The sequence below is a fragment of the Serinus canaria genome, chromosome 23, assembly GCF_022539315.1.
Source record: "Serinus canaria isolate serCan28SL12 chromosome 23, serCan2020, whole genome shotgun sequence".
NCBI classification, from domain to species: Eukaryota; Metazoa; Chordata; class Aves; order Passeriformes; family Fringillidae; genus Serinus; species Serinus canaria.
Window position 1 is genome coordinate 3,550,146 of NC_066336.1, and position 26,788 is coordinate 3,576,933.

Genomic DNA, 26,788 nt, shown 5'->3' on the forward strand with positions numbered 1-26,788 from the left:
CATTTCCACAGCAGCTATCCTGACCCAGGATGGCTGTGTGCACTTCAACAGGCTCTTGTATTTTTAAAAAATTTAGTTAAATGGCATTAAAATACAAAAGGATGTGCCTGGTGCCTCTCTCCACATCCACCCACCCAGACAAATATCTGCTCTCTGCTTTGGGATTAAATCAAAATGATGCAAGTAAAAATAAAGCCTCACACATGTGCATTTCAAAAAAAATTTATTTTTCAAATGAATACAGTTCGTTTACAATACACTCAAGTTGATGGTATCTATAGCCAGCAGAGATCGATGACTGCTGTGTCCTATACACAGTCGTACAGAGGTTACAGATGCCTACGAGAGGGAAGGAACAGTGAAAGAAGTCGACATTTTACTGTGCTGGAAGGAAAGCAACTCTTGCAACAGGTAGAAAATTTTGGCAAGAACAATTTGTCCAGAAAGGGAAAAGGGGCAGAGGACACGGCTTCTGCTTAGCAAGTACATCTCAAACACCGACACGTTCCCTTCCACCCCACATGGCTGCAGCCCACGGTACAAAGAGGCACACATGGTCAAGATGGTTAAGTAAAAATAAAGGCTTTTACCAGTTTGTTTGCCATCCATCTACAATCTATTTGTGCAACGTCTCAAGTCACAGCTCTACTTTAGTCTTGAAACATTTCCCTTTTGCTTCGGAAGCCCCCAGGACCTTTATGTGGGAACACATTCACACTCCTGCCGAAGCAATGGGACACCAAAAAAGGGGAGCAGTTACCAGCATATGAGAAAGAGCAGACACATGGGACAGGATGAATCCACCAGCCTGATTTATTAGAATTTTATTCAGAAAAGGAATCCCAAACAGCATGACTTTTTCTTTTTTTGAACAATATAAACCCATGGTATTAAATACTCAAAATTTCTATGTGTGACATTGCTTCCAGCACTCTCCAAAACTAACACAGCTCACTGGCCAGTGAGTACACACAATGCCACCTGAGCCACCTTCTTCCCAAAATCCTCTGATATTAGCTTGCAACTAAATGCTACCAATTACTGTGAAAGCTCTGAAGTAACACCTGCTGACAGACAATGTCCTTGTCCATGATCACACACCTCCAGCCAGGTGAACAGCCCAGTTTTTCCCCACCAAGCACCATTTATCCACCATGAGGCTGCCTGGGGAGCTGAACTGTTTATACCAAGGGAAGAGACAAGAGCAGGAAGGAGGGTCTGTACCCTGTGAGCCCAAAGTGTCACTGCTCCCCTGGAACTCTGATCTGTACACCAGTGCCTGTAAAACCAACATTTCTGACCCAAAACTCGCTCTGCCTGCCCCACTGCTGTGCTGCAGCTCACTTTTCACAACCGCCTGCAAACAGACACCAAACACAATGAGCTAGAAGCAGATTTTTCTACAGGAAAACAACATGTAGTTGTCTCAAGGAGAGATTCAACACTGAAAACTGCAAAACTGAGAAGATTTCACTGAAAAACAGAAATCAAGTTCAAAAAAAAGTAAACACTACAGCCACAGGAGAGAAGTGATGCACAAAAGCGAGTACCCAGAAGAAGCCATTCTGCACTGCAAAGTTGCCAGAAGCCAAACTCCATCTCTGGCACTCTTCCTCTCACCAAGTCTTGTTGGTGTTCAATTATCCTTACTACTTCAGGAGCAATACTCAAGTTTTCACTTTGCTGGCACACCATCAGGTTCCAAAACTTCAAAAAGTTCTTTAAATTCAGCATTGCTCCAGTGGGCATCACTTTGCTATTACATCTGAGTGGACACTACCTACCAAGACAAGTGTTTTCTACCAAAGAAACTGGTTTTGAAGATATTTAAGAGATTTGCAAGTGTAAGCAAAATGAAAGTTTATTAGTAACTATTTAAAAAGCTAACTTTTGCACACCTGTACTGAAATGGGTTGTGGATCTATGATTTATGGGCAAGCATGGCCCTAAACTCAACATACAGCCATATTTTTGTGTTGCTAGATAGTGTTATAGCATTAATTTTTCAACTGCCAAATGCATTTGAAAGACCTGTGTAATTCTCAGCAATAAAAAAAACCCTTTTCATTTAAATAAACTTGCCTTCTGAGCATCTGTTTTACAAGAAATGGGTTTGTTTAAAGAAAGCAAGATGGCAAACACAGGACTGACCCCAAGGGGCAGAGCTGCAATGGGATGGGAGGGAAGAGCTCCAGCTCCCAGCAGAGATGGGCCCTAAACAACTGGAATCACTGGAAGATGCAAATGTGCAAGAAGTGCACGGGTTTGTATCATGAGGTTACCACTGTCACGACATGGTTCACCCTCAGATCACCCAGTAACTTGCTCTCCTAAGGTGATGTGAATCATCACAAACATTTTCTAGATGAAAAATGAGGCAGAATCATTTCCCCCAGGTCAGAAAGGGAACCTGCTCCAGAGCCAGCTGGTTCCAGAACTCCTGGCTGGACAACTAGCCAATGTCTCAAAACAGCTTCAAATAGAACCTGTTGAAAAAGATCTTCCATTTTGGTCTGAAAACCCACATTTTTAGCAGCTTCAAACCCAAACTGGCATCTAAGCACACATGTGCTTACTTCTGCACAGTGCAGTGTCTACAATGGGGCCTGGTGCCAGAGGATGGGGGATTGTTCCTCTTTCCACACCCAAGTGACCACACAATTCTGTCCCCAGACATTGCCACCCCTGCTGCTGGCAAACTGCTTTTTGAACTGATGTGTGACATTTAATCCTCACCTCCACGTCCCCCCACTGAGCCAGAGCTTTGCACTGCTCCCCAACATTCACTGGACAACATTCCCCATATCCCTGCAACCTCCAAATGGGAGAGGAGAGAGGCAATGGAGTGTATGGAAAGCTGCAGGAGCACAGTAAAGAGCGAGGACATCACTGGACAGGCAACATTCAAATAAAGGCAGAATTAATGATTCTCATTAGATAAACATATCAAGGTTAACTTTTATTTTAAAAAATTGCAAGTCTACCAGGAAGTAGGTTTATTTGATGACATTACTCTCCAGAAACCACTTATTTTAAAAGCTTCTCCTCTCTGGGTAGTTCTAATTCACAAATAATTCAAGGCTTGCTTTGATTAAGTAATTCAACACAAAACCAACTCTGACCAAGGATTTTGAGCTTTAAAAACAGTTCAAGAAAAATACTAACCATTCTACCAATTCAAATAGTTTTTCCAGCTCTGTTTCTGGTCAGAAAAAGGCACATACTTGCTCTCAGTGAGTTCAAGTCCAACACAAAAAGTTCAGGATACCCAAGTTCATGTTTTATGTCCCTGAAAGGTGTGAGCTGATCACAGCTCACCTGACACCCACCCACCTCCTACCCAGTCCTTTGTTTCTACAGGCTTTTGTCACCATCCCACCCCCACCCTCACATCCAGAGCTGATCTGTGCTCCACACAGCCACAGCACCCTCAACATGGCTAATTCCATCCAGGCAGTGGAGGGAGAGAGACCCTGGTCAGGGAATGGGGAGGTAGGTAAGAGCAGAGCAGCTGCAGTGCTACAGCAAAAGGAACTCTACACCTGCCTGCTGCTGTTCCTGGGAGCCAGGCACACCTCCAGGCAACCAGGAATCTCTCAGGGCATCTGTGTTGCACAGAAGGGCCACATATTGCTCACAAACCCCCTTGGGTCAGTGCTGTCTGAACCAGCAGATCCACTGGAAGCTGCATATGCTTCACCCAAGTAAGGAATTCCAAGGTTTGGATACAACCACAGTTTGATTTCAGGGGACAACTGTCACAGGCACTGCCACCTGCTCACAACACTGTCCTGGAGAAGAACAGCCACCCCTAAAAATATACAGGAACATGCTTTTCCTCTCATATATTAGTTTTTGAATTAGCAGTCACAGAATAACAGAGTAGTCTGGGTTGGAAGGGATCTTTTAAAGCTCATCCAGACAAACCCCCCTGCTGTGACCTGGGACCTCTAGACCAGGTTGCTCCAAGCCCCATCCAATCTGACATAATGGATTTTTTCAGGGATGGGGCAGCCACAGCTTCTCTAGGCAACCTGTGCCAGTGTTTCATCACACACATTGTAAAAAACTTCTTAAATCTAATTTGAACTGAACTCTCTCAGTTTAAAACCATCACTCCATATCCTGTGGCAACAAGACCTCCTAAAAGTTCACCACCATTGTTCTTACAGGCCTTTTCAAGTACTGAAAGGTACTGAAGGGAAACACCAGCTGTCCAGTTTTGCTTTTTTATTTACTACAGGAGGCAAAGGAGGCTCGGCTGCTGCTTCATTAGCATCAATATTCTGTTTTAATGTTCCCACTTGATAATTTTTTTAAGGAGTTTGAATAACTCCTACAGCGCTCTGTTACTTTGAGTCTGCCCTTTCTGCCTCTTCCACCTTTTTTCTTTCCCTTGTAGAGCTGTCCCCACAGCCACAGGATCTCAATGTCCCACAGGTTCTCCATATCCTGGAGGAAGTCCTCCCTGTTCACCTGCAGAGCTGCTCCTTTTTTTGTGTTTTGGTTTGCTGTTGTTGGGTTTTTTTTAAGGTATTTTAATTATGTTCTATTTTCAGTAGCTTGTTAGCTCTTATTTAATTTGGATACTTTAATCCATCATGCATCTTCCAATGACTGCAACAGAAACATTTCTACTGGAATTAAACCTCGCATGTGGCAGCTTATGGACACCAAGGCAAGAGATTTGTGTCCAACAGAAAACTGCTTCATCAGGTGCAAGTTCATTCCTTTTGATAGAAAGAAGAGGCAGCAACTTCCTTCTAAATCTCAACAGGTTCAGCATGAGTTAAATATAGAGAGAAACAAAGCAGTTCGTTGACAGGCAGGGGAGGAGATGGAGGGTATTGCTGCAAACAAGCTGATGGTGCAAAACTTTTGGCCCTTTTTAGTCTAAAAGACAGAAACAGCTACTACTAAAAGGGTCAGGAGACACAGTTTTGGCTCAGAATTTAGACGGAAAAATGCTTTCTAAACCCCAGCCTAGTAACATTGAGAAATTGGAAATATAAAATAATTGAACATCATGGCAAGCTTAATACCAAGACAGTGGCATTGGGCACTGCAATAAGACAAGAAAGTTGGTACAAGCTACGAGAGACATTGGATCATGTCTCAAACTTGAATCAGAAAAAATTACAGAGCAAAGAGAGTCAACTTGTGCCTGGGGAGCTGCAGCAACCCCTTAACAACGAGGTGTGGGCAACTCAGCAAGGGCACTGCCCAATGCTGGGAGACTCTGAACCCCACATATTTCATTGATGATGTCCAGAAGCTCTGCTTACTCCTAGAAAAAAATCTGGACACAAACACATTCCTGCAAAGAGACCACTTGGAATTACTCAGTGAGTTCTGTGGTGAAGCTCCTGATATTCAAAAATATCCTGACATCAAGTTATGCCATATCTTGAATGCCCAACACTATAAACAGTAATAAAATGCGCAAAATCTTTTAGTTGTAGAGAAACAAGGTACCAATGAAGTACTTTTCTATGGTGAGCGGGTTAATTGTCTCCTCTCAAACACGACTGGTTAAGCCAACTTTCTTTGGAGAAGAAAACCAAAACATCCAGAAACTTCTCCTGCCTAAAAATAAGTATTAAAAGCAACACACAGAGCAGACACACAGACCTATGAGCTGCACACAGACCACCAATAAATATACAGAAACACTACAACAAAGGACAAGGCTCATCATAAAAGAAAAGTCTCATAACTGCTACTCAGACCGATACCAAAGGAAAGGGAAGTGTTTTTTGCAGGCATGTGCAAGCACATTACAGTGTCAAAGCACAACTTTGCTATTATTATTACTTTATGCAGCATTACAAGGTTACTGAGGTGCAGTGTTTAATAGTCTAGTCTACAGCTTTTCCTGACTGCAGGAACGCTCACCAAACTCACCATGGACCCACCCCCTCATGGCATCACCCAGCCACCAAGCTGCTCCCATCCAGAGCATCCAGCTCCCAGCTGGCAGTCAGAAGACCCACTGATCCATCCCAAACACACACGAGCCATGTGAGGACCAACCATCTCCCAGACCATCCTCCTAAGACACCCTCCAGTTTGTACTTCCCCTAAGAGAAGCCATCCTTCAGGAGCTATGCATTCCTTTCAGCACTAATCAGGTCCCCATGGCTTCTCCCACACCCCAACCCCCAGTCCCCTCAAAATGAAGAGGTAAATCACATTGACCAAACCCAACCTAACCCCAGCCTACCAGCTGAATTTGGTGATCGCTCCTCAATGCCTCTCCCTCCAAAGGAAAACACCTTCCTGGTTATTCTTGGTCCTGACTCAGAGAAGCTGATGTTTGAAAGTACCTAAAAGATACCATCAAACACTTGGCATTTTCAATAATTTATCTTAAATTTGCAGCCACGTACAACTGGAAAATAAAAATCTACAGCACCATCTTCTAAAAAGGCACTTTCTGAGGACTGTCTTGCTTAAAAAAAATAAAAGTCACTCCAAGTTTTAAACAGTGGAACTGCTTTGTTTGAAAAGGACCCTACGGTAACAACCCGTGTCAGGTGAGGGGGTACCTCAGACAGGATGTGAAAGGCCAGGGCACGTGGGATGGAAAGTGGATGGAGTCTCCCCAACACCCTCATTCCTGCCAAACCAGTGCTCTGATATTTTCCCTCGCACGCTTCTCCCTTACAACTCCTTCCCCACTATATGCACCTTTGCCTACTCAGGGGACAACAATTTGGGTTTTAGTGTCATGGATATCAGGATTTTTGAGATTCTGCTCGGGAGGTAAGATGTAGGATCCCGTATCCATCTTGCTCATACCTCAACTACAGAAAGTACAAAATCTTCTACCAGCAGAAAGCATCAACGAGCTCAAGCTCTAACCATGATATTTTACAAAAACAAGGAGTGAATTGGCTAAGTGAAGTTTGATTTCAACAAGTGCCAAACCAAAAATGATATTCCAAACACGCAGCATCAACCTAAAGTACCATCTCTGGGCAGAAACAACAGACAGAAATCTTTCCCTTTGACACCCCTATGGAATTTTTCACTAGATCCAAACAACCTGCCATGAAACTCCACAGCACTGAAAGGGACAGAGCATCTGCCCGGCCTGACCAGAGACCACGATGGCCATTTAGAAACAACCACCTCTGAAAACTGAATTTACAGGTCCAACACACATAATCTGAACTTTTGATTCCTTGGTTATGAAAGTGCTTTGAGTAAGGTTCTAAACCCTCAGTTCATAAAACAGGGAAAATACTAAAAGTGGACAAGATATAAAGTGTAAGAAAAGGGAAGGAAAAAAAAAAAGGCCTTAAGCTTGAGCTTGGAATTTTACCAGAGTGAACTTTAAGACTAGTAGAAAACCAGTATTTGTAGCTGGAATTTTTACAGCAGACTACATGGTATCTCATGTTGAGCATTTTATAGGACAAGTATTTGTACATGAAGAAGTGAAAATCATTTAGGACCAAGAGCATCTTGAAATAATTTGACTGACAACTTCCAGAAACCCATTTTACTCCTGAAAACCATTTCTGTGGCCAAACTCCCAAAAGAACACCGGAATGAATACTATAAAAATAACTTTTGGACACATGTAACCAGATGACACATGGAACAGTGACACAGTGATCCTGAGTCAAATGGCCACGGCTCAAGTCCCTTGAAAGGGAAAAAGGCGACTTACAGCAGAGCCACTCCTCCTGTTGGCAAATGTCGCGAGTTTAACGCCTCAACCACAAACATCCTGGGATTCTCTCCAGCTCTGGGTCTAGCAGTGGCCAGGTGGGAGGTTTGGGCAGGGCTGGCTGGGTGAGGAGGGGCTCGGTGATACCCTGGGCCTGCCCCCACCACGGGAGCACTTAGTGGCACTTGTTCAGTACAAGTGAGGTCTCGGTGTCTGAGGAGATGGGAAATGCTTTTCTTCACAGGCAGAAACCTGAGGGCGGTGTCTGCAAAGCAAGAAGAGCCATCAGCCTGTGCCCATATCCCTCTTTGGACTATCCACAGCCAGCTCTCAGCCGGAGAGGGGGATCTGCTGTGCCACTCAAGATTTCCTCAAACAGCACATAAAATTTGCGATTATTTTTTTTTCCTTTTTCAAGGAGAGCAGGTACAAAAATAAAAGAAATCCATATACTCTGAAAATATACTGGAAACTGCCACCACAGATGAGGTACCATTTATCCCGAACCCCCACCCCCAAACTGCAAACATCAAAATATATATGTTTTTAAACAAAAGAAGAATATCTGGCTATTTAATCTCAGTTAAAATGACAGCACCCTTTGTTACACTTGATATTTCACAACATTAATTCTCTTTTGAAAAAAAAACCAAGATATCTAACTAACCTTGATTCCTTGCTTTTCTCCTCATTCCTTAGTGCAGTAATTGTCCATCTCCATTTAAATAAATATAGCAGCTACAGCATCATACATGTGTGGCCCTCACAATGTCAGTAACTTGATATCATAATACAAAGAAGTATCGGCACTTGACGTAGATATTTGCAAAACCAAGAAGAGAGATTAAAACTTCCAAATACTCTTCACATGAAAACCAGGTACAATGTTACCTTGACAACTGAAGTCACTTTGCCAATGAAGTTTCTTTAGTTTTTGGTGAAAGTAGTGAGCAAAAAAGCTTCTCAAATCCGAGTCACCGAGCGTAGGCAGGGTGAGAAGCAGCTTTGAAAGGAGAGCTAGAAGGCTTTGTAAAAAGGAATTTTCAGCTTAATGCCAGAAGTCCACAAGAACTCTTTGTAAAATAGTTTTTTTTTCAAAAAAAAAAAAAAGTTCTCTGTTTCAAAAGAAATTTCTGTATAAAGCTTAAGCTGGACCTTTTACAAACAGCATTGCTACTGAGAGAGCTTTAGGAGAAAAGTGTCAGGTCACAGACTGGGAAAAACATCTGAGAAACTCACTGAGAAGCCACCTTGCTCAAAGGACTGTCACACCCCCATCCCTGCACGAGGTGTGTCCAAAGGCACCCACAGGGACAGGGCACTCCTGTGCTGGGACCCCAGGCTCCGGGGCTCCCCAACCCCTCAGGCCCTGCTGAGCCCCCAGCAATCCCCACCGAGCACCCCCAGCCAATGCCCACCCCCTACCGCTGTTTCCAGTGCAATTTTAGCTTTGCCAAGTTAGTCTTTGACATTATTTTCCTTGTTGTTGAGAGATAAAATAGGTATCTACACCAGCTGTTAGTAAAGCTCTTGCAGACAGTGTTGTGAACAGCACTACGGACATTTCCATACAATATACAAATGCACAAAATACAGTACTTGGTTTTTCTGGCAGAAAAAAGGGGGTTCATGCCTGGTGAAGCAAAATGGGCTCCGATTTTAGGCTCAAAATACAGTATATTGGCAAACAGCAGATTTGGTGAGAACGAGGAGAGAAGCTACTTAGACCAACCAGGTTTTCATGTGAGAGCAGCTGGAGGTCGGGAGGGCTGGGATCACAGCAATGCCCATACAAACAGCTGCAGTAAATATACTATGAACCAGTGCAAATAAAAACAGTCAAAAATGCAGTTCACGAGTTTACAAAGTGCAAAACTCCCCAGTCCCCTTGTTGAATAAATGCTCGTCTCTGACATCTTAAACATTGGTTTTAAAGTGGAATGAAAGAGTCCCATTGGTTTGTTTCACATTTCGGTGATTTAACATGTTAGAACTATCCCAGCCCTCTTTATTTGCAAAGTGAAATGAAGTTACCAATAACTTAATTTTAAAAGGAAAGTCACTATCAAAGAGGAAAAAAGCCTAAAAACTTTTATTAATTCCAGACATTTTACTGATGTCAAATAGGTTTAACTAAGCATGTAAAAACTGAGATCTTAATACAAAACCCTTTCCATTTAATTCAAATATGCTCCACATTTCAAAGCCAAAAATAAGGCCAATTCCTTTGTTAAATCAAAAGACTGCAGCAACAAGCAAAGCTTGCAGAAGTCTAGAAGCATTTTTTGTATTTTTTTTTGATTTAAAAAAGGAAAATTCAAGATTCCTTCTGACTATAAAACTTTCCTTTCAAAATTAAGGCTTTTACTTTGTCCTTTTAAAATCCTGGAGGTGTCCATTCTCCCACAGTCCGTGGTACGGACACTGCTTCAGTACAGCTCAATGGACACAGTTTTTCTTTAGAATGCTTATTGCACTAAAAGATAGCAAAACAAGTTGTCAGTTTCTTTTTTTAAAAATAAACATGATTACATTTCTAAAAAATAAAAGTTGATGTTGACCATATGTTCCGTAATAATTAAATTAAAGCATTATTATTACTCTAATAAATATAAAAGAAACAAAAGGAAGCTAAACTTCAAACACACATACATATGAATCACATTAAGGTGTGAGAGGCAGCAAGTAAAGTAGCAGGTTTCTTTTTTTTCCAAAAAGACCTTAGCTCTAAAGTTTCAGTTCTGGTGGTTACTGTATGTCATCCCAGAAAACCTGGGACATCAGATCTCTCATGAGGCTTCAACAGATTTGACTTGCCAGATAGGAAAAAATTGAAACTTTTGGACTAGGTAAAACAGCAGCTTTAGTAAATTCCCCCAGGGAGCAAGAAGAGTTGGGTCACTACTGCCTGCACATGAACCACGAGCTTCTTGGATTGCTTTTGAAAGGGAACTCTTGGAGCTGAGAACCCCAAAGCTGTGAGTAAAGACACAAAGGCAGCCATTGGCTAAATTAGGTTCAAATTACTGGATTAGTGTGCAAAACATCTTCCCCCCTCACTGTTACCTAGCTAGTGCTGTACATTCCAATGCACTTGGATATGTTCACATTCAAACGCTCAATGGCAATACTGAGAGAAAATTCCTCAATGCACGGGGGTTAAAAACTTATTTTCTTTTTTGCACACTTCCCTTCTCCAAACAATCACTGTGATTGTTTCTAAAAGGTGGTTTGTTTTTTGTTTTAAATTACACAATAGATTTTAGTTTATTATTACTATCCTTTTTTTTTTTTTTTGCAACAATAGTTGTGCTGCCGAGCAACTTGAGGTAAAGGCAGAAAAGGGTTAAACTACGAGAAATAATAATTAAAAAAAAATGATGGCGGTGGCTTCCCACAGGAGCCCGCCCCAAAAAAGCAGTTGGCTGGTTTCATATTGCATAATAGTGCTGTGTTCCTGGATGAAGTAAACAATCTTCCTCGTGTCAATTTAAGGGTGAGCCTCTCGCCCCTGCACAGCGTCAGCTCCAGCACGACGGGAGGCACAGCCCCTAAACCAACCCCCTGGAAACATACATTGTATGTGGCTTAAGTTCTCAGTTCTCCTCTCCGTGAGTGTCTCCCGGGTCATTGACTTAAGCGAAGTACATCGTGCGTAAGGTGTCTTGGTGAATCTGTACAGCCTTCGCCAGGGCCTGCGGGTCTCGCCCGTTGCTCTGTCCTGACACGTGGCTCCCTTCAGCACTGCAGGGAACGAGGGAGAGACAGGCAGGGCTGTAAATTGTATTAATTCGGATCAAAAAGCTGCTTTTGTATCTCTTTGACAGAATCACTGAGGTTGGAAATGACCTCTAAGGTCGAGTCCAACCTGTGAGCGATCCCAACCTCATCACCCAGCCCAGAGCACAGAGTGCCATGTTCAGTTGTTCTTGAGCACCTGCAAGGATGGGCACTCCACCACCACCCTGGGCAGCCCCTTCCAATGCCTGACCACTCTTTCCATGGAGAAATTCCTCCTGATGTTCAGTTGTTCTTGAACACCTGCAAGGATGGGCACTCCACCCCTTCCAATGCCTGGCCACCCTTTCCAAGGAGAAATTCCTCCTGACATCCAACCTGACCCTCCTCAGTCAACAGCATGAGGCTGTTTCCCCTTGACTTGTCCCTTGTTCCCTGGAAGCCAAACCAGCCCTGGTTGGACCCTCCTGTCAGGGACTTGTAGAGACTGAGAAGATCACACTTTTCTCCAGGCTGAGCCCTCATAGGGCTGACTCTCCAGACCCTTCACCGACACAGCACCAGTGGCAAAACTGGACACTGAGAAATATAACAACTCTCATATTCACCCTGCAACCTTGAGGCTTTTGACAAATCTCTTCGCCATGGCTGCTCAGCTTGTTAATCTAAAAATAAGCCTTTTATAAATAAATTGATGGCTTGAAGGTTACAAAATATTTCTGATGTACAGAGTTAGATAAGTGGAAGCACTTAACATTTGGTTCATTCATGACTACTCTGGTCCTAAAGCAAAAAAATTAAATCGGTGGCTTGCCTCAGACCACGTCAAAATCATAACAAAATACTTCAAAACTGAATTCTTTCAATCTGAGTGTTATTCAGTAGAATCCACCAACCCACTCTGGTCTGATGTGGAGCAGCAGCTGCCAGGAGTGATGATCTTAACATCAATCCTAGAGGCAACAAAAACTGAACGCAAGACCAGCAGGAATCACCTGCAGTCAGGTGTCTTTAGGCCTGACAGTGGATGAGAGCAGTGGGGACTAAACCCTGAGCAGAGCCTGTCATGTACCTGTCGTGTTCCTTGTCCACGAGGTGGTAGCGTGCTCTGAATGCCACCAGGTGAGCGTAGTAGGCGGGCGCGGGGATGGAGACGGAGCGGGTGCAGCGCACGTACGTGTGGCACAGCTGGTACGTCAGCAGCTGCAGCTCGTCTGCTGTGAAGCAGTTGTCATCCCACAGGACGTGGTAGTGGGAGGGACGGCTGGTTCCCTGCAGAGATGGGGATGGAGGGTCACTTGTCTGGGTTGCCATAAACAAGTCAGGTTTTGATGTTTAGAAAGGGCCAGACTATCTAGTGTGAACTCCTACGTAGCAGCAGCCAAACAAGTTCAGTTTTATGTATTTAAAGATTAGTAAGTCTAACATATACATAGTTATATTGCTCTATATGTTCTTGCTTGGATAAAACCCCTCAGTGATCAGCATCTGCTCCCAATGACTAAACCACAATTACAGCTCCTTTTACCTACCTTCAATTAAACTCTTTCTCATGAAACATCCCAGAGAAACACCCAGTGCTTTTAAATCCTTCTGGTTCCTGAGCACCCTAACTGCAAGTATGAACACTAGAAACTCCAGTTAAATCTTACAGTGCACCTGAATTGGGTAAGTAGCTGTGCTTTAAGCTACAAGTCTCTCCTTTTAAAACAAAAATATCTGGAGGTATCAATTTAGCTGAGGTTCTTTATGCCTTGCTATATTAAACACAATGAGCTGCAACTACACCCAGAATTTCTGCCTCAACTTTGATACAAATCCTTTTCCATGGGGCCAGAAAGCAGCTTGCTCAGACACAGTGTACAAAAAACCAAAACCACAGGTCAACAAAAAACCAAAAAAAACTCATTGAAATTATTCAAAATTGGAAAAGAAGTCATGCCCAGCCAACCTAAACAAAACTGATGATAATGTGGTCAGACTGACATGATAAAAATTTAAAGAATAATTTTTTTTTTTTACATTTTAAGCAATAGCCTAATACAAGTTGAAATATTTTTTCAGAAATTATAATGTTACAAAATAAAGTGACCTCTTAAAAACAAGCTTTAAAAAGCACCACTTACCATCAGTGCAAATTTAAATGTGCAGCAGAGACCACCTGTTAAGCAAATCATCCTCTAAGTCTCACAATGTTTTATCTCAGATAAAATCAGGCTAAAAGAACATTTCCCTGCTATGTAACTGTTTGTAAACAGGTGTCACAAAAAGAAGAAAAACAATTTGTTCTAAATTCACATTTTATTTACTTACACAAATTATCCATACCTGTATTCCAGCATGGCTACAGAGGTAAAAATCAAACTCGTAGGGGTGTGTAATGTCTGTATCTACAGTTGTCCCAGCTGGAATATTGCCACTTCGTCCAACCTAGAGAAGAGGTTTGGTAAGTGCAGCCTCAGCTGTTTATACAGCTCAACTGTAATGAAAAATACAAGTTTCTATTCACCACTGGCAAGGTTTCAGCACATCAAGTGCCACAGAACTGTTTGGAATGTGCCACTACATCAGCCTTGGAGGTTTGACAAGGACACTGGATGGCTCTCCAGCACTTCCAGCACATCAGAACTTTCCAGCTCAGACTGAGGAGCTGCACAGACATTTGTATTTAGAATTGTCAGCTTCAGTTAGGGTTGATTAACTCAGAAAAAAGGTTCCACCATTTTGTACTTTCTTCTATTACTGCTGGAGATTGGTCCTGAGTAGTCACACGGATTTTAGCTCCAATGTGATGATGTGGGGGTTTTTAACAGACTTAAGGTCAATGATTTTCAATTTGGGGCCTCATTTTATCAAATCAACACTTCCCTGCATGCACATTCAACCAGATGGACAGAAGCCCACGCTAATATTTTCTCCAGCAGCCTAAAAGCTCCTCAGGAAGCTTTCCCAAAAGGCTCCTCAGAGGGCAGTGATTACCCTTTCTGTTCTGTCAGCACAGAACAGCCGCGTATGATGTCTCTTCTGCACCACAATGTAGGTTATGCCAGGCTGGTAATCCTTCTCCAAACTGATGCAGGCTTCTCTAATGGCCAGCAGTTCATAATACAAAACCTACAAGCACAAGAACAGAGGGGTTTAGGTTTTCTTTCCACTGTATTCTACACACAACACCTACCAACTCAGAGTAGTTAACAAGTACAACTTTGGCACACAGCTGGTAATCTCAGAAAGTACTTAGAGATATGTGATTTCCCAAATTTGAAGACTTCCCCTTCCCAGACAGGAAAACAACTGCAGCTCTTCTTACCCAACAAGATTAAGAAATTCTCTCCTCAATTATTTGGTGTAAATGTAAGCAACTCAAACAGTACAAAACAAGACCTGCAGCCACTACAGAATAAGAGAATCTTTCCAGAAACCCACAACTGAACCAACCTGTCGGAACTGTCCCTCAGAGACCCCGTCCCTGTAGAAGATGATCCGGGTGGGCTTGAACCGTGTTGATTTGTAGAACTGGATGAGCAGCTCCCTGACCATGGAGGCCAGGTCCTGGATGATCTCCTGCCGGGGCCTCTGGACCCTTACCGTGGCACAGTACCGGCTGGGGTGAGCATCCATGCTGCCTACAACCTGTGGGGAGAGTGCAGCAGGGGAGGCTTCAAGCTCAAATCTATGCCATAATAATTAAAAACAAAAAAGCCAAGAGTGGCAAGTACAAGGTGTTTGTGCTAAACAACAACCACAGTAACACTTTCAACAGGAACTTGCACTTGGTACAGGTTTAACACCTTTTGTCCCCAAGCATCCTGAAATTCACCTGTAGAATTTCGCTTCTCACTAAGGCATATTTTTGTAATCCAGACAGACGTTTTTCTGTGACGTTTTCTCACCTTTAACACTGAGAAAAACCTCAGCTTCCCTTAGTTACTTTAAACACAGATGCAGTTTCCTGCAATCAATGACAACTAAAATACCAAGGGGACGAAGTAGGAGAGGCCAAGCCTCCAATCACCACCTTGAGTTCCTGGACTGTACCAACACAAAAGGTAAGAAATATCAAAAAACATTTCTGCCAAAACAGGCCTTTAATGATGCTTTTCTCCTTAAAAAAAAAAAAAAAAAAAAAGTTACTATCTAACTGTTGCAGTAAGGAAGAAAAATAATCAAGAAAGGCCTCATAAAATCAGGCCCTGCTCTGGCTGACCTGTCATTTCCTCTAAGGCAAGCCAGCTATTTATGTGAATACAGAATGGGCTTTTTCCACCATGAAGAAAATGGAGCCCTGTGTGATTTATTCCCATAGCTAATGTCACCAAGCTGTGTTATTTCCTTGAGAATATTTCTGCAGAAATATATTATTTAACAATGCCGTTATACCTTGACTTAAAAATTAAAGAGCTAAGGAACCACTCTGAAGTATAAGGCAGTTTTTTTCTTTTAAATACATGATCTTTAATATCATTGGGAATGTGTACAAGGAACTGGCATAAGCCTTGAGAGATATTTGATACAGATATAGTCCATGAGTTGCACTTACTATTCTAACATTTACCCACAATGAAAAAACACCATGTAAATTTAATACAACTTACAGCAGCAATGGAAGGCTTCTTTCCATCTCCAGCTGGAGGGTGAGTGACATCAGCTCCCAAAAAGATCACTGGCTGCTGGAACACAGAAGGTCTTCAAAAAGAAAAAAGTGCTAAGTCACACTCATAGCTGAAGAGCTGCCACAAGGTCATCGTTCACTGTGGGGGTTGTTTCTGTCTCAGCCTTATCAGGTACCCGGGCCAAGGCTCAAAAATAGGATCTTTGTGCACAAGAGGTGAACTTGGAACCCTCCCCAGCAGAGCCAAAACACACTGCAAACACACTGCCAGAACTGGGGCATGACTCTGGTGGGGAGCAGCCCAGGGCTCCAGCAGAGTAGCACAGCCAGGGGCTTTAGAGGCCCCATGTGAGTCTGGGGGCTCCCTGAGCCCCACTGAACTATAGCACCAGCATACACATTATACTGTTCTGCAGCACTTGAGCAGCAGGATGGTCTTATACTGCCTTTAAAATATTTTTCCTCACACAACTGTTCCTCATTTCAACTTTGATACTGATCAAACATTTGACAAGAACCTTGGCTGAAGACCTACTGCACAGGCCAACCACCACCCTGAGCCTGTGCTGGAAGGAATTTAATTCTACTTCAAATACCCCATACTATTAACAAAAGACTATTTTTATTTAAAACTTGGCCACATTTAAATTTTGGGTGCTAAGTAGCAAACGTAACCACATGTGTTACAAGAAAAGAGTCTTACCGTTGATGAGGTACAAGGATGTTGTTGATTCCTCCTAGTTTAACATTAATCTTCAGGCACAGATTTGAGAGGGTCTGTGGAGATGTTTTAATGACGTTCTTGACCTGAACACACTGTGTGGCCATTCCCAACAGCGTGTCTCCCACGCGCTTCACCTCCGCTGGGAAGCAAACACAAGGAGACAACTTGAGTCAATTTGAGGTTATTGCTGCATTTTGATCTTAGATAAGTCACAATAATTCTAGTGTACATACTGTGCAGTAACTCCTAACTTATCTGCATACTAAGACCTGCTTCCAATTTATCTTCAGACAGAAAACAGTGGTGTCTAATACCTAAAGGATGATTCTGAGTAATTTTTAACATATGCTGGGCAGCAGATTTCTCCGAATGATACCTGACTGAACAGGTAAAGACAGAGGTGTGTCCTTACCATACACAGGCGTCTTCCCTGGCAGGATGACAATGATGAGCTGAAGCCCTGAATAGGTGTTCTTGAGGTGTCGGAACATGGGCTCCACACTGTCTGCACCCTGGGCGTACTTGCAGAAGCAGGGCTGGCCCTGGATCGGCATCCCGGCGTCCTTGGAGATCTTGCGCAGCTGGTCTGTGAAACCCCTGCAGATGAGGAGATTTTTGGATTTTTGCAGTAGCAACAGTACACAATAAGCAAAGCACAAAGGGACGGAATCTTAAAAGGAGGATGATTCCAAATAGCTTTTAAAGCAGCGTTTAAAAATGTTTGTTATGTGAAGGATGTACAGCTGTGAAATACCACAGACCAGAATGGGCTAAAAAATAGTCTAGACAGTACTTTGTTCAAGGTGTCAGAAAGGGCTATATACAGTGATATTACAAGACAAACACCCCACAGTTTACCCAGTACAGTGTTTTGATTGTAAGCAAACCAGCCCAGATTCCCACCTTAACATCTAACATTAAACCCAGGTAAAATGCTCATTGCAATCCTACATTCACGTTTCACTCCATTAAGAGAACAGTCCAAAGCCTGAACCACAACATGCCTTACTTCAGAATTTCTTCTCTGCACTGTCTCTGTGTTGCAAAGCAAGCTATGGCCCACATCTTGATCTCCACCCCAGTGTGGAACTGTTTCCCTCTCATGTCCCATACGCCATGGCTTGGGGTTGCCACAGTTCGATTCTGGGAAAACAAAAGCAACAGACACCTAAGTGACTAAAAAAGAAGCAGCTGGTGCTATTTGCAGTTTCAGGATAAAAAAAGAAGAGTTTATTATTCAAAGTCTGATCCCTGCAGAGTCAAGGTGCACAGGAAATCACTCCTCAAAATGGAAAGCAGAGGAAAAGCCAAAGCCTCACCCGTCCTCCGTACTGCAGCATCGGGGCTGGGAGCACACGTCCTGTCACATGGGCCATCTCATCCCTCACTTTGAACTGGAACTCTTGGACAAATGGATCTGCATCATAATTTGCACTTCTCACCTAGGAGAGATTTTACATGTTACAGAAATATCTGATTATAATCCATATAACAAACCACAGGCTAACAGGAACATTGCAGATGTGTTCTTCCAACAATTTCATTGAAAAAGGCTCAGATGTGACTGCTCAATACTATCAATCCATCCCCAATGAAAACAATTACTGCCATGAGATCTAATGGATGAGGTGGTTTCTGTTCCCTTCATTATTCAAGTGCTCATTTTCAGTTTGTTAATTCAAAAGCATTTTTTTGAGCATTTCCTCACAGTAAATTAATTGTAGAGATGATAATGCAAGAGCCTGTACTATGGACTCATGCTATCATTGCATGCTATTTTAAATAAATCCTATTTAAAAAAGTAGTTAAAATCTGTTAAGTTAAAGGACAAGGAGGAATGAAAAGACTAGGAAGTTTTGCATGGATGTAATCCAGCCCAGTGACACTCTGAGCAGTGTCCCATGAAGCTGGGATTGGGGCACTCACCAATCTGCTGATCTCCTCCTGCCTGTCTGGTGCAGACCTGGCTGTAGCTTTTATCATGGTTGATGTCTGATTGTCTGTCAGCTTCTTGATGCACCTCTGGCCAGCCACGATGTTACACACCTGCAGGGGAAATCAGAAGCAATAATCCACACCAGAAGCACTCAGATCACACCACACTGCACACACGTGACACTGTGCTGCCACTATAAACCCCAACACGTTTGAACAACTGCTCATTCTTTCTCGTATTTCTACACTTCAAAGCACTGTAGGATGCAGACAGTGTTTAGTGAAATTTAAGAGTGTAAACTCATAAACACACTTGTATTGCAAAGAGCATAATTCTTAATGTTTTGTAAACTGACAGAACACACCCAAATCCAGCTGATCTATCAGAGTAATGCTCTTACTTCTAAAGGCAGGTAGGTGTGTTTTTGTTCCTGTCCCACTTGCAGACAAGGAAGGTGAGGGTATTTCAGCTGGAGGTTGTATTTCTCTCTGAAATACTGTGCTACTGTCCTCTCCACAGTCTGGCCATTTTCTAGCTGTAAAGGAAAGCTGAAAAGACAGACATTTCAGTAAAATATTATTTGTCATCTAACATCATCCCAAAATGAATGAAGTATCAGGTCCTGTTACTCAGTGTGAAACTATCACACATTTCATGCTCTTACGTTTGATGACTTGCAGGCCGTCTCGTTACGTTACAGACACGGTACTTCCTTCTCATTGTCCCACAGTGAGTCACTTCCACCTTTAGACCTGCACAAAAGCATCAAAAAAACCTGATGCCATAACTACACAAATATGTACACAAGAGACACAAGGTTTTTAATGATAGAACATAACAGCTTTGGAATCAGCATCAAATAGCACAAAGAAATTATTATTTACCAAACATTTTTACTTTCATTAAAACTCATAATTTGAGTTCTGACTAATCCTGATGATTATCCTCACAAATAAATCATGACGTAAAATACTTAATCTTCAATGTCTTCTGAATTTCATTTAAAAAGCATTGACTGAACATGGACAGCAGTTTTCACCATATCCTCTGTTCTCATTCTCAATCTTGTACATCTCTCCAAACTATCAGTTCCACTGTAATTGAAATTAGAAGGACAAAAACAGCTTTCTACTTTAGCATCTTCCCCACAGCTTTGTGTCCACATTCATCCTGTAATTTTCTTTAATTTTACTGACCAAGTTTAACTTTGCATTTTGAGAATCTCGTCTCAAAGCACCCAGCCTACACACCAGAGCCTCTCCAGACTTATCTCTGCCCACGATAATCATGACAGTGGCAGCTCCAGGAGGCTCTGGGGGCTGTTGCTGTGACTGTGCACACACTGTGCTGTTCACACAGAACAGCCTCAACATCTGCTCAGAGCACTGAGCTTATCACACGAGGGCTGCACAGCATCCACATGCTGCTGTCCTTCCCCAGCTCCACAGGACAGAAAGCAGCTAAAAACTAAGCCTGGGTACTCAAAGGATTCACCTCCAGTAGTAAAGTCTAATTTTAGTGAAGTCTAGTACTACAGGCCTTTGAGAGGGCAACTGGATGGTTAACTGTTGAGGTTTGTGTGGATTGTGGACCACTGCCTGAACACCACCCAAAATCAAGTCCCCAGGTACCAGACTCCAGACTGTGTTTAGTTTACTGGGGACAAAGACATCACAAAGAAGCACTGACTGTACCTCCTTGCTCCCTGACAACACTAATTGCATCAAGAACATCAGTATTACTCAGAGGATGGCACAGTAAAAATAAACCACCACTGCCCTGACACGGCATTAAGAGAAAATAGAGAAAGGAAACCATGGGGCACTGTGACCACAGACAAGGGCTGACGAACACAGAGATATCTGGAAACCATTCCCTGCTCTGTCATTACTCTGCTGTGACACTACCAAGGCAGTGCCCTTCCCCAGTGCTGCTCACACACAAACAGCTCTAATGCAGGGCTTGTTTTGCAGTACATAGTCACGTCCTGGCTGGAGCTCTCAGACCCAACAGCAGCAAAGATGAGTCTGAGAGCAAAGGGATAACTTTCAATATTTTCTGACTATGGTAACAGAGCCTCTGAGGTGCCTGAGATCAAGCAGAGGCAGTTTCTCAACCTCCAGTTACCTGCCCTACAGAATTAAGGCAGACAGGCAGATGTAAAAGGGGGCATGTAAGGACTAGTACAAAATAAATCCTGTGTTTTTGCAGTCATGACTCTTCTGTGAGCACATCCCTTTATGACTCCAGTTCAAATTTACTTTTTGGCTGCCCAGTATTTCAGTAGAGTCTAATATTGCATCAAGTGTTTAAGAGCTGAGCTCTTCCAAGGCTTTTCTCTCTGCAAATTACACTGGAAGGAAAGATATGGGAAAATACAAACCCAAGTAGCATATATGGAGTGAAACCACTCAAACCAGCAGCTTATGCAATTCCTTTGGAATGGAATTTGGCCTTCAGCTGCAAGTGGTACTTATTTTCCCACAAGGCAATCAGTTATTAGAATTCACTATAACAACATTCTTTCAAAGAATCAATGTTAGCCCTGAAATCAATGTTCACTTTGCCACAGCACTGAAACAACAGGAGCCCACACACAATGCCAGGTGGCCTCAGGGACCCTGGATTAGGAGAGGTTGGCAGCAGCCACTTACCTCTGCCCAGGCAATGAACAACCTGCTCCCTCCTTCCCTCTAAGCCACTGGGAATGTTTTTCAGCTCCAATTTCTGCAGAGCTGCATTGTTTGTCTCAGGATTAGAGCTACACACATGGATACTACAATTCTCTTGGCAGTTCCAGGCCCCTCTGATCCACATTAAACAGGCTTCCAGCTAAAACAATACACTTAGAATTAACTTTATTGTGTTACCTGGGACAAAACCAACCCAATTCTACTCACCCTTTATCTCTTTGGTGAATTTTACCCGATGAGAATCAGTCAGAGGTCTTGGCTGTTCATCAATATTATGAATGTCAAGGACTTCACACATGAACTGAATTACGGGTTGTGCTTTGTAGAAGGCAGTGGCAGAAACTACAAAGAGCAAAATATGAAGTGTAAAAAAACCCTAGTCAAGGTATTGTGAAGCAGTTCATACATCAATATTTCTTAGAATTCCACATAAATCTCAGGCACATTTAGAAACAGAATAGCGAGTTCTGCAAGAGTAAAATATCACAAAGCCAGCAGAAAGTTTACAGTGACACATCTCTCTCCAGTACAGTCATCCTGCTACTACCTGGAATTTCAGGGGTTTGAAAGGGTTTTTCCCCCAGAGAATATTTATTTCTAGAAAGCTGCAACACCCCAGAGAGGACATTCTCTTTTACCTCTGTATGAAGCTGCAGAGACAGGATTAATATCTCTCTACCACAGACTTTTGAATATTAAAAGCTAACATAATTCAACAGGCAATATAATTTTGTCAGTTACACAATCTGCTCAATTACTGAAACAATATCTGGTGTAGATATGAGCACTATTTTGACTATGCACAAATTGTGTTGGTGTAGGGGGAGTGGAACCCTTGATCTACTCCAATCTCTTCCCCTCCCCACATGCTAATGACACAACCACTTTAAGGGACAATATACTGGTTTTAAGCAGGACAGCTGACTTATTATAAATCATAAATTACCCTCTTGACAAAGTTATAAGCAACTGAAACAACACCTTTGGCAGAAAAGGCGAGGTGGGACTAGACAGAGATCAGACACAAACTGTTCCACACGTTTAAAACTTTAAATGTCAACAACATAAAAGAAATACTCAACCAGCATTTATCAGTTTTCCAGATCTCATGTACCAAACCTGCCACACATCTGTGCTCATACAACCCAGCATTCTTCAGACATGTGTCACTTGAGCAGCCTACCAGCCTCACATGAAGCATCAACCAACACCTCCAGATGCCTGAGACTGCTCCAGATTTCTGAGTGACCCCAAATCCTCACTCTCCCCACCCTGGCAGTGTGTGGGCTGCCTCCAACAGCAACACTTTCATGGAGAACCTCATTCAACTAAACAACTGAAAATACTCCAGTGATGGGCTTTGAAGGTGATTTCACAGCCTCAGATGAGGAAACAGAACAACAGCTCTGTGAATCACCACTTACAAAGGGCTTCAAATTTCCCATTCACAGGAAGGACTGAAAAACTTCTACTCCAAGAGTTACTACTACACTTGCTAATGCTGGTAAGAAAAACTTGCCTCACAAAGTACCAGTTGGTGTAAATTCATCCTCTTCTCCTACCTGAACTGCAGTTCTCACAGTACCTTGCACATACCAGCACTGGTTCTTTTTGGGACAGGTTGAGATTTTTACATTCATTTTTTAAACCACAGCTGCTGTTAGAAAGGCAGTTTTACAAGAAAAAACTCTGTGACTTCAGTCACACGAGAATCACCCACAATTTACGTAAACCAGAACACATGGACTTGCAAATTTTCAGCAAGACAGCTCAACATCTGCAGTATTTTACTATGCTCCAAGCACAACCTGACTTGGAGTGCTTAATGTAGAGCAAGACAAGTTACCTTGGGTTTATAAAGCATTTCAAAGACAGTGAGAACTGAATGCAAATCAGAGAAAACCTCAGGCAGCACCTGCATCTCCACCACTGACACTTTTCAATGAGGGTTTAACAACTAAATAGAGTTGAGTGCTCACAGGAGAGGGAGTCTGACACAGGCACCAGTTGATCTCACATCCATTCATCTGGGACTCAATACAGTGCTGCAGAGCTTATCCTTTTGCATAAGAAAGCCTATTCCAATCAGCCCTATTCAGAGAAGTGTTTGGGGTATGTTTTACAGAGTTTTCTTGGAAGTACTGAGCACCACTCACTGTGTACAGCTGCACAGAGACACAGTGTGCAGGCAACCTGCCTCTGTCACTGGGGATGCACCAATACTGAAATTAATTAGGAAAACAAGCCCTGTGCAATTCCTTCTTATGTAGGGATATTGGTTTTTACATGGCAGCTAAATTTCTGCTCAAACGCTGACATGATGACAAATGGTAAGGAAAACAGACTGAATTTCTAGGTAACCTTTGCCATACATGTCTGGTCTGAATCTCAGCCCTGAATCTCCACTTACCATCAATGTTGAGCATCATTTTCCACATGGCAGGTCGGACAGACTGATGGAACCCAAACCAGACCTCCCTGCCCCCTCCCAGGGGGTGGTCATAGCCTTCTGGGGCTGAGAAGAAGGAGCGGCCCACAGGGGTGTACCTGGTGAGACAGGTGGCCACACATTTATGTTCTTGTTTTCCAAACATCAAATTTATGTAACAAAGATTATAACACACAGCATTATTATTTTTTGGCATTTTGTGCACCAGCAATCTGTGCCAAGAAGCAAGTATAAACAAAATACCCTGAATGCTTCTGTTCCTATTGCAGTGCTTTTAAATTTAGACAAAAACATTTACTACTTTTAGCAATGCACAAACCACTTTCAGTTTCTACAACAAATCAAGAACTAAGTTAACTTACCCTTCCTGATCTTCTGCTTCAAGAAAGTGGAATCTCCACCACAGTAGATTCTGTACAACAGCCTTGTCTATACTGGCCTGACCCTTAAATACCATTTATCGTAATTCCTAGGGAACTTTTGAATACAAGATACATTGAGAGAAGCAAAAACTATGGGGGAAACAAAGAGCTAGATGAAATGATGTTTCTCTCACAGGTAAAAAACAGCTGCTCCTGAGCCTCCACACCTCCTGTTTTGTAATGCACAGGCATTAGTACAGAGGCTAACATCTTCAGATCTGGGGAAGCGGAGGAACACTGGATTCCACAAAACCACAGGGCACTTTTGTTGGTTGTCAGCTGCACGCAGTGAAACCTATCAGAGCTATCAGTGAAACCCATCAGAAATCTGCTCAGAGCGAAGCCACTGTGCTGCCTAAAGCCAACAAACTTCAAAAGTAACTTTCATTGACCAAATGAAGCAAAATTAGCCTTCTCTAAATTTCAGGGTCCTGAGATAAAGTAACAAATATGAGACTCTTAGGACAGGTCCTGGTCCCAGCATGTATTTCAGACATGAGAAGCATGCACTGGTGACAGTGTACCAATGGATTAAAGAGACTGCTTTTCACAGGCACTGCCTTCACTTGGCTCAAGCTGAGCAGAACCAGGACAGCACTGCTGCAGCTTGCTGGAACCTCTCAGCATTCCTATGAAGGCCTGTTATAAATGCCTGATGTTTCTTGATCTTCTCCAACACACACATCACCTGCTTTGCCTACAGAAACACTTGTACAGGACTGACTATACACTCCCTGTTCAGCTCACCAGCTGTGCTGCAGAGGGGAATGAACAGTTTCTCTTTTCAGCTGTGAAGAAATGGGGATGAAGGTCTCCCAGTGGGGATACTTCAGGTAAAGACAGACTGCAGGAAGACAGTGAACCTACTTCATGGAGGGGAGGTGTCGTAGCACCACATCGACAGCATGAACAGGGTTAGTGCTGATAGGTTTGTCTAGTTCCAGAGGCTCAGGCAAGGTTCTTCCTGTCAAAACTTCATGCAGCAAGTGCCAGCTCACCCGAGAAACAAACTTTATTGACACTTTGAAGGGACGATCTTTTCCACCTTCTCCAGGTAGTGTCACATCCAAATCCACCTGGGCAGGGGAGAAATGAAAGAAATAAAAAGCAGCTTTTTAATCTGGAGTCTGGTAGCCTTGAGATTCCACTCCTTCCCACAACTGGGCCAGAGACTCAAAAACTCAAATATTGAAGACACAGCACATTTGATGAAAGAACATTATCAAATGCACAAAGTGAAGAAAACTGGGCCCTGACCAAGCAGAAGAGGATAGGATAACTTTTTGTCACCCCAAATCATAAACCAAGACATTCTAGAAAAACTCTGGCTTGTTTTTTCAATTCATCATAAGATCATGTGTTACAGTCTGTGAAATGAAATGTTTTAACAGATTTTGCTGTAGAAAGCAGCTCCTAAATTACACAGGAAGTTCAGAATGCAACTATTACATGAACATTTACACACACTGGAATGTGCAGGAAATATATCAGAAGGATTCAGTTTCAGTACAGATACTGTAAGATACATCCAGCTTTTCTGAAATCAGCAATATTTAAAGTTGGGTTTTTTTCCTTTCCTATGGACCTGCTATTAGTATAACATGTTCCCAGTTATCTTACCCCAGTAGTGGCCACAGGAAGTGGATTGGCTGTATAGAGGCTTCTTTTCCCATCATAAACTGGTCTACGGTCCCCAAATATTGTCACTTTAAAATGCTGCACCATAGAGTCCACCACGTCCCTGGAAAAGGGCATATTTACACTGAAGATGTTTCTGAAGAAGGATCAGACCCAAGCTGGCTCCCACTCCCAGGTGTTTTGCTGAAGTTGTTGCAATAAACAATACTTGAGTGAATTATAAACACCCACTGCTGTTCCAAAATGTGCTTCACATACTTTAACTAAATAAATAAACACTACAGAATAAAATCAGAATCAATGCAAATGCTCAGATACTGGGGAATATTGGTACTGAAATAATTTCAGAAACTCCTAGAAATAACCAAGGCCTCTGTATCATCTTTATGATGGAAAACAAGAACACTGTTACCTTGGAAAAAACCCACAAAGTGATGCTGGGAAAAAACAGCACAAACCCTCACATGGAAGCTCTCCCAGTTCATTGTGCTGTCTGCAGCAATGTTTATCTGTTCCTCGATGAGAGTTTTGAATTCTGCCTGCACTGGTTATAAACATGAGATGCCCCAACAAAAAAGGCTTGGCTTTCAGTCCTTAATAACATGAGCTTCTACAAAATCATGTAAAAGACTGATCCAATTTGCACACAATTATAGATTTGCCTCCCTTGCTTTATTATAAATTGATGGCAATAAAGATTAACCTGACACAAGCACTGAAATTACACTTGAAAAACCATGATGAAATTTTCATCTTATACAAAAATGCTTCTTGATGTGAGCAGTAGATAAAATTTTTGGAACACACACAGTAGACTTTTGGAAAACCCCCAACTGTAAGAGGCCTTTGGGATCTGAATTCTTTGGGAGGTCTTGGTGTTTCAGTGGCACAGAATAGA

The 26,788-nt window shown here is 42.6% G+C and overlaps 1 protein-coding gene across 2 annotated transcripts in view; it reads right to left on the bottom strand.

Annotated features, from left to right (window-relative positions):
• Positions 1–206: 206 nt before the first annotated feature.
• AGO3 (argonaute RISC catalytic component 3) overlaps positions 207–26,788 on the bottom strand; it is a 33,821-nt gene continuing 7,239 nt past the window's right edge. Inside the window, exons 3-19 of one of the 2 annotated variants that reach the window (XM_050983363.1) lie at positions 25,873–25,993; positions 25,120–25,328; positions 23,792–23,928; positions 21,589–21,723; positions 19,353–19,440; positions 19,089–19,236; positions 18,679–18,798; positions 18,072–18,194; positions 17,762–17,895; positions 17,165–17,349; positions 16,732–16,891; positions 16,012–16,102; positions 14,855–15,049; positions 14,396–14,530; positions 13,745–13,846; positions 12,489–12,688; positions 207–11,452 (exon numbers count right to left, since the gene is read on the bottom strand). In XM_050983363.1, the coding sequence (XP_050839320.1) occupies positions 11,314–11,452; positions 12,489–12,688; positions 13,745–13,846; positions 14,396–14,530; positions 14,855–15,049; positions 16,012–16,102; positions 16,732–16,891; positions 17,165–17,349; positions 17,762–17,895; positions 18,072–18,194; positions 18,679–18,798; positions 19,089–19,236; positions 19,353–19,440; positions 21,589–21,723; positions 23,792–23,928; positions 25,120–25,328; positions 25,873–25,993 (2,422 nt within the window). In that variant the 3' untranslated portion in view covers positions 207–11,313. The remainder of the gene's footprint in view (positions 11,453–12,488; positions 12,689–13,744; positions 13,847–14,395; positions 14,531–14,854; positions 15,050–16,011; positions 16,103–16,731; positions 16,892–17,164; positions 17,350–17,761; positions 17,896–18,071; positions 18,195–18,678; positions 18,799–19,088; positions 19,237–19,352; positions 19,441–21,588; positions 21,724–23,791; positions 23,929–25,119; positions 25,329–25,872; positions 25,994–26,788) is intronic. The other variant, XM_050983364.1, reaches the window with a different exon arrangement.